We start from the raw sequence: 10610 nt of genomic DNA, 5'->3' as shown, positions 1-10610 counted from the left end.
AAACTACTGCACAATTGCACTCATCTCACACACTAGTAAAGTAATGCTAAAAATTCTCCAAGCCAGGCTTCAGCAATACATGACCCGAGAACTTCCAGATGTTCAAGCTGGTTTAAGAAGAGGCAGAGGAACCAGAGATCAAATTGCCTATATCCACTGGATCATCAAAAAAGCAAGAGAGTTCCAGAAAAAACATCTATTTCTGCTTTATTGACTATGCCAAAGCCTTTGACTGTGTGGATCACAATAAAATGTGGAAAATTCTGAAGGAGATGGGAATACCAGAACATCTGACCTGCCTCTTGAGAAATCTGTATGCAGGTCAGGAAGCAACAGTTAGAACTGGACAATGGGACAACAGACTGGTTCCAAATAGGAAAAGGAGTACGTCAAGGCTATATATTGTCACCCTGCTTATTTAACTTATATGCAGAATACATCGTGAGAAACACTGGGCTGGAAGAAGCACAAGCTGGAATCAAGATTGCTGGGAGAAATATCAATAACCTCAGATATGCAGATGACACCACCCTATGGCAGAAAGTGAAAAGGAACTAAAAAGCCTCTTGATGAAAGTGAAAGAGGAGAGTGAAAAAGTTGGCTTAAAGCTTAACATTCAGAAAACTAAGATCATGGCATCTGCTCCCATCACTTCAAGGCAAATAGATGGGGAAACAGTGGAAACAGTGTCAGACTTTATTTTTCTTGGGCTCCAAAATCACTGCAGATGGTGACTGCAGCCATGAAATAAAAAGACACTTACTCCTTGGAAAAAAAGTTATGTCCAACCTAGATAGCATATTAAAAAGCAGAGACATTACCTTGCCAACAAAGGTCCGTCTGGTCAAGGCTATGGTTTTTCCAGTGGTCATGTATGGATGTGAGAGTTGGACTGCGAAGAAAGCTGAGTGCTGAAAAATTGATGCTTTTGAACTGTGGTGTTGGAGAAGACTCTTGAGAGTCCCTTGGACTGCAAGGAGATCCAACCAGTCCATCCTGAAGGAGATCAGTCCTGGGTGTTCATCGGAAGGACTGATGCTGAAGCTGAAACTCCAATACTTTGGCCACCTTGTGCGAAGAGTTGACTCATTGGAAAAGACCCTGATGCTGGGAGGGATTGGGGGCAGGAGGAAAAGGGGACAACAGAGGATGAGGTGGCTGGATGGCATCACTGACTCAATGGGCATGAGTTTGAGTAAACTCCGGGAGTTTGTGATGGACAGGGAGGCCTGGCGTGCTGCGATTCATGGGGTCGCAAAGAGTTGGACACGAAGACTGAGCGACTGAACTGAACTGAACTGACTGATTCTTTGGTGCTCAGTCTATTTTAAGGTCCAACTTTCACATCTGTACATAACTATTGAAAAAACCAATATAGACTTTCGTTGGCAAAGTGATGTCTCTGCTTTTTAAAACGCTGTCTAGGTTTGTCAGCTTTCCTTCCAAAGAACATGCATCTTCTAATTTCATGGCATTCATGGCATGCATGCCATGAAATTACAAATGTATACTCATGTCAAAATTTATGAAAATTTAGAAAAATTGACTGTATAACACAGAAGAAGTAATGCCTCATTAAAAGTATTGTATAAAACAGAGCTCCAGGGACTTCCCGTGGTGCAGTGGTTGAGAACCTGCCTTCCAATGCAGGGGACAAAGGTTCAGTTCCTGGGGTTGGGTAACTAAGATTCCCACATGCCATGGGGCAACTAAGCCCACGTGTGCCACAATTAGAGAAAATCCGTGTGCTGCAAAAAAGGCAGCACACAAAAAAGGAGCCCCCATACTGCAGCGGCCAGAGCACAATTTCCCTATATCTCATTGTGTGTAAAACATATTGTCCCTCCTGCCTCAGAGCAGCCATTATGGAACATCTAGGCAACAGTCCCAACTTCCTCTCAGAGGAGGATCTTGGACCTAAGGCAATAAATGGAGATTTTCAAAGTGCCACTGCTTTATGGGTGGACATATCTGATTCTCTTAGTGAGAGAGACAAAGTAAAATTCACTGTTCACACAAAGAGTTCATTGCCAAATTTTAAATAAAATGGGTTTTCTGTTGTTGGACAGCATGAGCAATTTACCTAGCTTGATTCCTTCATTGAAAATGAAGACTATGCAGGTTACGTTGTCCATCCAGCACTGCCGAGGCCTGATTGTGATGCTTCAAGGGAAGAACTACAGAAACTTGGAAAAGGAGAAGGGTCTGTAACAAAGGAAGAATCCACAAAGATGAAATAGGAGTCGGAAGCTGAGTATGTGGCTATATGCAAGAAGACCATGGCAATGCATGAAGTGTTCCTGTGTTGTGTGGCAGCACATATTATTTTATGGAAAGATTTAAATTACTACATCTTCTAGGAATTTAATAAAGATTTGAGTGTGGGAGGAAAAAAATAAAGAAGAGAAACTTGAAGATTTCTTTAAAAACATGGTTAAATCAGCAGATGGAGTAGTTGTTTCTGGAGTAAAGGCTGTAGATGATTTCTTTGAACATGAACGAATATTCCTTTTAGGATATCATAACCAAGCAACTTCACTTTCACTTTTCACTTTCATGCATTGGAGAAGAAAATGGCAACCCACTCCAGTGTTCTTGCCTGGAGAATCCCAGAGACGGGGGAGCCTGGTGGGCTGCCGTCTATGGGGTCGCACAGAGTCGGACACAACTGAAGTGACTTAGCAGCAACAGTAGCAACCGAGTGAAGGGTACATCTGCTAAATCTGATAGGATGACAAGATCCCACAAAAGCGCTGGCGATGACTGCAGTAGAATTGGTTCTTCATTATCTGCTTTAGGAACTCAGGATTCTACAGATATATGCAAGTTTTTTCTTAAAGTTTCAGAACCATTTGATAAAATGGGAAAAATAGAAGCACAGGTATCAGCTGATGAGGACTTCAAACTTTCTGATCTTTTAAAATATTGCTTAATAGAATTCAAACTGCTGAGAATCTCCTCTATCAAAGATGTAGGTCACTAGTGGATTATTAAAATGCTAACAAAGCACTGAGTAAAGCAAGATAGAAAAATAAAGATGCTCTGCATGTCCCAAACAATTATGCTGTCAGAAACTTGAAAAAATATCTGAATCTGCAAAACAAGAACACATGGATTTTAAAACAAAAAGAGTCACTGCATTCGGAAAAAAAATCAGTGTAACTGGCAGAGTTAGAACTGAAGCAAGCAAAGGGTAACCATAGTTGCTACAGAACTGCCTGGAGATGTTATGAAGACACATAAGCCACATGCCACCTTCCTTTAAAAGGGCTGCCTTCTTTCAGATTTAATTCTTTTAACAATTAAAGCAATTTTTTTTTTTCTATTTTTTTGGTCACACTGCATGGCATGTGAGATCTCAGTTCCACAACCAGAAATCAAACCTGCCACACAGCAATGGAAGCACAGCATCTTACCTGGACCACCAGGGAAGTTCCCAGATTTAATTTTTTTTTTCTTAATTATGTTAGGCATTTACTGCTCACTGGAAACAAAATAAACAGATGATCTCCCCTTTTTCTGAGAAACAATGGCCTGGTGCTGCCCACGGGACCTGCAGACCTGCCCACCTGCGCCTGCGTCCCAGAGAAACGCGGATCATCGCACCCTCCTTGTCTTCAGATGCCCAAAGTGCTGTCTTTTTAAAAGTAGCCTCTGCCATATGACCCAGCAATCCCACTTCTGGGCATACACACCGAGGAAACCAGATCTGAAAGAGACACGTGCACCCCAATGTTCATCGCAGCACTGTTTATAATAGCCAGGACATGGAAGCAACCTAGATGCCCATCAGCAGACGAATGGATAAGGAAGCTGTGGTACATGTACACCATGGAATATTACTCAGCCATTAAAAAGAATTCATTTGAATCAGTTCTAATGAGATGGATGAAACTGGAGCCCATTATACAGATTGAAGTAAGCCAGAAAGATTAAGACCATTACAGTATATTAACACATATATATGGAATTTAGAAAGATGGTAATGATAACCCTATATACAAAACAGAAAAAGAGACACAGATGTACAGAACAGACTTTTGGACTCTGTGGGAGAAGGCAAGGGTGGGATGTTTCGAGAGAATAGCACCGAAACCTGTATATTATCAAGGGTGAAACAGATCACCAGCCCAGGTTGGATGCATGAGACAAGTGCTCGGGCCTGGTGCACTGGGAAGACCCAGAGGTATCGGGTAGAGAGGGAGGTTGGTGGGGGGGGGGTGGATCGGGATGGGGAATACATGTAAATCCATGGCTGATTCATGTCAATGTATGACAAAAACCACTACAATATTGTAAAGTAATTAGCCTCCAACTAATAAAAATAAATGAAAAAAAAAAAAAAAAGTAGCCTCTCAAAAAAAAAGTAGCCTCTCGAGCTGTGTTTATTTTGTAAATAGTATCCCTTATGGTTGTCAATCTGTTTTTTAACCTTCAAGTAATACCTGAAGTTTAACCCTTTCAGAATACATTGTCCAAACAAGGTGAGATTGCCGTTTTTGGGTTTTTTTTAATTGTTTTTTTAAAAAAAGCATTGTACACCACCTTAGTTCACTCTTGTTTCCTGGTAAAGCATCTTAATCAGACTTATTTTTAATTAATGATCATTTCTTAAAGGTTTTGGGACAGACTCTATGTAATTTTTATAAGCATGATTTCTGAAGAAAAGCAAATGTATTAGTATGTTTGTCTTTTTTTTTCTAAGAAGTTGAATATTTTATTATTAAATTGTTTATTCTCCTGAAAGGCTGTTGCTTCACTGTATAAAAATAGCACCAGCAAACACAGTATATTGCAAAATTAAGACAGTAATATTCTTCACCGGACACTATACAACTAACAAACTTTTCTCCACTGGCAGTTATTTCTAGTGGGAAGATCATTTTGACCTAAATCCAAGGATAGCTGTAAGCATGTTACAATGTCATATAAGGTATAAGATAACCATGTTATCCTTGAATTATATAATTTTTGTAATTAGTTTTACCAGAGATAATTTCAGGAATTCTGAATATTATAACTGGAGCCTAGCCTAAAAATCACAGGATGCTGTGGAAAAGATGCACAGTGTTTATCTGAAGACATTAGAAAGTTAAGGGGTATTTTCTTCAGTAAACATTGTTACAAGTAGTTTCTTTTGCTAAGTTGCTTTTTAAATATCTATCCACCACTAATTTAAGACAACTATGCTAGATTAAGTTGTTTCAAAGTAGTTCATTTATGGGTTCCATTTTCATTCCTCAATAGATTTTCTGTATTTCTCATATGCTTCTTCACTCATTAGTTCATCTAGTTCTGAAGGGTTACTGAATGTCATCTTGATTAGCCAACCATCTTCATAACAAGACTTGTTGACAAGTCCTGGATTTTCTGCTAGAGCTGTATTAATTTCAGTTACTTCTCCTGATAGAGGGGAATAGAGTTCACTAGCCCCTTTCACACTTTCCAAAGCACCAAACTCCTCTTGTTTGTTCAACTTTGTCCCAGCTTCAGGCAGACTACAGTAAACAACATCTCCCAAAGTTTCCTGTGCAAAATTGCTGATTCCCACTGTTCCAACACCGTCTTCTGTTGTTACCCATTCGTGTTTTTCTGTGAATTTCCGCACCGCCAGCAGAGCAGGGCCGGTGCGCAGCGCCCGGATGGCACCCGCCCGCAGTCCCCAGGGCCGCGGCCAGCAGGGCGCGCGGGGTGCGGAGATGGCGCGCAGGCTGCCGACCGCCGCCCGCACGCTCCGCACCGCTTGCAGCGCCGTGTTCGCACGAGTACGTTTGTCTTAAACTCACAGGCTAAATCAATTATTATCAAATAAACAGCGATAACAGTGAAATAAACAAACACATCGCCTTCTACACTCCAGAGCAGAGCTTCTGCCCCTAGTTGTCAGCTGCCCAGGGGCAAAGGCTGTGTCTCTCTGGTTCTTGATCTCTAGAATCTAGTACCTGGGACACAAGTTCTCAATGTGTAGTGAAGAGAACTAGGTATTTCCTCCGCAATTTACACTTTGGGAATTCCCATAGAATTCAAATGTTTGAGCAGCTTGCTAGACATATATCAAATTGCCCAAAGTGAAAGAGCCATATCAGGAAGCCTAAGTAAAAAAAAAGTTTGAGCAGAAGTCAGTTCTCAGTGGTTCCAATTTTATATTTAACCATATAAAAAGTGAAGAAATGACATTGATTTGCTAACTGAAGTTGTTTCTGATGTCAACCAACTTTGAGTAGCATGTGTACAGGGGAGAAAGAAGCTCTAAGAGAGTAAAGGACTAGTGAGAAGAACATCTATGAGAATAGCAAGTGCTTAAGCTATAGATTGTAACTGTGGGCTTAGTGTTATGATTTCATTAATACATATAGTTGGGAGAGTGCATATAATAGTGTATTCTCACATCGCACATTGCTTATTCAACCTTGTTAGATGATCTTTCCTCCTACTGCCCCCTCTATTAAAACCAGTTAATGCTAACACTCACAACTTCCATCCCCTTGGTCTTTAAATTGTATTAGAACCAATAGCCTTTCCAAGTCTCTTATATTAATTAGAGGAATATACAGATGTGGCCTTACTGCTTTTAGATCAACTTCTCCCCTTCTGTTCTCATCCCATCTTCTTCCTCTTTCACCTGTCCTTGATGTTTTCATTTTCCTCACCCCAAATAAATCTATCCTTGAATCTCTTTCCCCTAAAATGCCAATCCCCTTTCACTCTTCAACCCATCATCTTTCCAAAGCTTCCTTCTCTGGTTTTTCCTATCTCAGTTTCTGGAGTCACTGACTACTCAGTCTCTCAAGCCAAAAACTTTGCAATTATCTTTAAGTCCCTCTCTTCCATGTCAAGTTGATCATCCAGGCTTGTGACCAGTTGAATTGTATTTCAGAAACATCTTGTGAATATATTTCTCTGTTGTCTCTTCTTTTGGCTCAGACTATGATCATCATTACCCTGAACTATTGCAACAACCGCTATGTACTTCTATCTACCAGGCATTTTCCATCCTGCAGCCCAAACTTCTACACCTCCCCCACCACTGCCACCACCAGAATTATCTTTCTGAAATATGAATCCAGGTGGGTCACTCCTCTGCTCAAACTTTGCTTCTGCATTGCCCATAGGACAGAGGCCAAGCACTTGGGTGTGGCACTAACTGCCCATCAGTCAAACTCCCCATCACTTACCCTGGGCTGCTGCCACATTGACTTGCCTATTATCCTGTGCTCTGTGAAGCCACATATGTCTTCATACGTTGGTTCTTCTGTCTGAAATGCCCTTCTCCTTCTGGAAAATTTCTACTTGTTCTTCAATGCAGCTTAAATATCACCACTTCTGAGAGGGCTGTGTTCCCCTCTAAAGAGTTGGATGATCCCTCCTATGTATACTCCTGGCATTTTGTTTATACTTTCTTTTTTTTAAAAAAAGGGTTTTGCCTCTTTAAAAAGTTATTTATTTATTTATATGTATTTGGCTCCACCAGATATTAGATATTAGGCATGTGGGTTCTTTAGTTGCAGCATATGGGATCTAGTTCCCTGACCAGGGATAGAACCCGGGCCCTTTGTATTGGGAGCCCAGAGTCTTAGCCATTGGAACACTAGGGAAGGCCTTGTTCCTATTTTCATCTTAACGTTTATAATGTCATTTTAAAGTTCTTTTGAGAAATCTGTTTTCCTCTGCTACCTCTCTATAAGCTGAACTGATTCAGGACAGGAATCAAATTTACTTGTCTTGTATCTGCTGTGTCCAGAGCAATACCTGACATCTAGTAGAGACCAGTAAACATTTGTTGAGTGAGTGACTGAACCAGCAGCTGTCTTCTCTTGGGTAGTCCCAGGCAGCTTGTGTGAAGTTAATACCACTTCTGAAAATGTGCAAGAGAAAGTGCATTGCGTAGATATGCTATAACTGCAGGATAATACACCCCAAAGACAAGTGCAAATGATATTTGCTCTTTTTTTATTATTTGGATTAGCTGATGTTTTAGATGAACTACTATTCAGGATTAACTCTGCCTCTACCTCCTCCCTGTAATGTTGATCTAGGTGAGTATATAATCCTTTCCTTAGATTATCCACACCACTGTACCTTGCGCCCAGAGCAAATCGTTGAGAGTCATAAACACTGCCTCATTTGGGGATAGCAGATTTGGGTGCTCTTTCCTGCTCTAATATTTGTGAGTCATATTTGATAGAATTTGGCACAGATTTACTTACAGTTTTCCTGGCTGGAAGATTTATTTTAAATGTTTGCTGTTTTCACCTTCTAATTCTGAATTTTTTTTTTTCCTTTCTGTTTTTTTTCACTCCTACGTCTCAACCCTAGGAACAGGGACTGGAACATAGTAGGTATTTGACAAATAGTTGTTGAATGAGTGAGCATTTTTATAATTTTCAGATACATCATACATATAGAAAAGTGTATATATCAAATATAATCCTAAATAGGGTTTCCCTGGTGGCTGAGTGGTAAAGAGTCAGCTTGCCAATGCAGGAGACATGGGTTTGATCCCTGATCCAGGAAGATCCCACATGCTGCAGAACAACAAAGCCTGTTCACCACAACTACTGACCCTGTGTTCTAGAGCCCAGGAGCCACTACTACTGAGCCTGTGTGCCACAACTACTGAAGCCTGAGCACCCCCAAGCCAGTGCTCCACAACAAGAGAAGCCACCACAATGAGAAGCCTGTGTACTGTAACTAGAAAGTAGCCCCTGCTCTCCACTAGACAAAAGCCCACACAGCAACAGAGACCCAGCACGGCCAAAAATAAATAAATAAAATTAGTTTTAAAATATATATGTATAAAGTCTTAAATAAATAAAACAGATGTCCATGGACTTAATAAACAGATTCAGCAAAGTTGCAGGATACAAAATCAAGATACAAAAATCAGTTGCATTTCAATACACTAACAATGAACAATCCTAAGAAAATAATCCCATTTGTTGTTGTTGTTTAGCTGCTAAGCTGTCACACTCTTTTGTGACCTCATGGAAGTAGTCCTCCAGGCTCCTCTGTCCATGGAACTTGCCAGGCAAGAAGGCTGGAGTGGGTTGCCATTTCCTTCTTCAGGAGATCTTCCTGACCCAGGTATCAAACCGGTGTCTCCTGCATTGCAGGCAGATTCTTTACCACCTGGGAAGCCCAATCCCACTTATAATAACATCAAAAATAATAAATCACTTAGGAATAAATGTATTATGTGTATATATTTAATGTATATAAATAAATGTATCATTTACATATATTAATTTTCCCCCTGTATATTATGATGTTTTGACATCGTAAAAGACCTTTCTGGATGGGTTGAGACTGCCCTTCCTGGGCTAGCCAATTTTTAGAGAAAGTAAAAAAAAAAAACCCAGCTGGAAGCATGCCTTTGGTATGTAAACTAACCACTTGGCAGTCATGCTTCCTCTCGCTAGCTAGTGCACCCCCAGAGGCAACAATCCTTTGCCTTTTCATTCTAGGACTAGATACCAGGCAACAAGAGACCATCTCTATAGCCCAAAGTCCACCAAAATTACTCAATCTAACCAACGCTAAGTTGTTTACCTTTCCCGGCCTTGCCTTTTCTATGGAAATCCCAAGAAATTCTACAGCTTAAACTTTCCTCTCACTCCTGTCTTCTGCCTCCTGATCACCCTGGTGTTTTCCCTTGTGGTCCCACATGGGGTGCCTCCTGTTTCTAGCATGGGTGAATATAATATATAACTTCATTTTTCCTGAGCATATACTCTATCTCCTCCTGTGGTTACACCTGAGTGACTGTCTCATCAGTAAAATGCAAAACAAGAAACCTAATCAAGAAACTAAAGACTTGCACACTCTAAAACAATGCTGAAAGAAATTAAAGAAGACATAAATAAATCAGAAGATGTCCCATGTTCATAGATTAAAAGACTTAATATTGTTGAAAAGTCCATGCTACCCAAAGTGATCTACAGATTCAATGCAATCTCTATCAAAATCCCAATGGCCTTTTTTGCAAAAATAGGAAAAGAAACTTAAAATTCATATGTAATCTCAAAAAAACCCTGAATAACCAAAACAATTTTGAAAAAGAAAAACAAAAATGGAAGCCTCACAGTGTCTGATTTCAAAACATTTAAAAAATTTGCAGGAACTTCCTTGGTGTTCCAGTGGTTAAGAATTCACCTTCCAGTGCAGGAGATATAGATTCAATCCCTAGTCAGGGAACTAAGATCCCATATGCTGGTGGGGCAACTAAGCCTACACGCCACAGCTAGAGAAGCACCAAAATGAAGATCCAGCATGGCCAATAATTAAATAAAAGTTCATTTGTTAAAGAAGAAGAAGAAGAAACTACTGTAATCCAAACAGCATGGTTTTGGCATAAGGACAAACATATAACCGGTGAATAGAACACAGAACCTGGTAACAAACCCTCAAATATATATATAGCCATAATCTTTGAAAAAGGTGCCAAGGCCACACAATGTGGAAAGAATAATGTCTTCAACATTATTATATTATATTATATTTATATTATATATATTATAATTATATTACATATGTTATATCGATGGTATTACAATAGCTGGATATCCATGTGCAAAAGAATAAAATTGGACCCTTACTTTACAGCAGATACC

General features: G+C 40.0%; 1 protein-coding gene and 1 pseudogene across 1 annotated transcript; one reads left to right on the top strand and one right to left on the bottom strand.

The window, feature by feature from the left end:
- Nucleotides 1–1865: 1865 nt before the first annotated feature.
- On the top strand, nt 1866–3197 carry LOC133049238 (sorting nexin-6-like; annotated as a pseudogene).
- Nucleotides 3198–5233: 2036 nt separating this feature from the next.
- On the bottom strand, nt 5234–8110 carry LOC133049232 (glycine cleavage system H protein, mitochondrial-like). Its single transcript, XM_061133201.1, has 2 exons — nt 8080–8110; nt 5234–5775 (listed from the first exon to the last, which is right to left on the bottom strand). Exons 1-2 carry the CDS (start codon nt 8108–8110, stop codon nt 5234–5236), a joined length of 573 nt encoding a protein of 190 aa, XP_060989184.1.
- Between the last annotated feature and the right edge of the window lie 2500 nt (nt 8111–10610).

This window comes from Dama dama, chromosome 3, assembly GCF_033118175.1.
Source record: "Dama dama isolate Ldn47 chromosome 3, ASM3311817v1, whole genome shotgun sequence".
Classification (NCBI taxonomy): domain Eukaryota; kingdom Metazoa; phylum Chordata; class Mammalia; order Artiodactyla; family Cervidae; genus Dama; species Dama dama.
The sequence above is the reverse complement of the archived record's forward strand: the minus strand, read 5'-3'. Positions and strand labels throughout refer to the sequence as shown.

Coding starts and splice junctions, on each gene's coding strand:
- LOC133049232 (XM_061133201.1), bottom strand. CDS start 8,110: ATGACTCTCAACGATTTGCTCTGGGCGCAAG. Junction 5,776..8,079: donor CGATTTGCTCTGGGCGCAAG/GTACAGTGGTGT, acceptor TGTGAGTTTAAG/ACAAACGTACTCGTGCGAAC.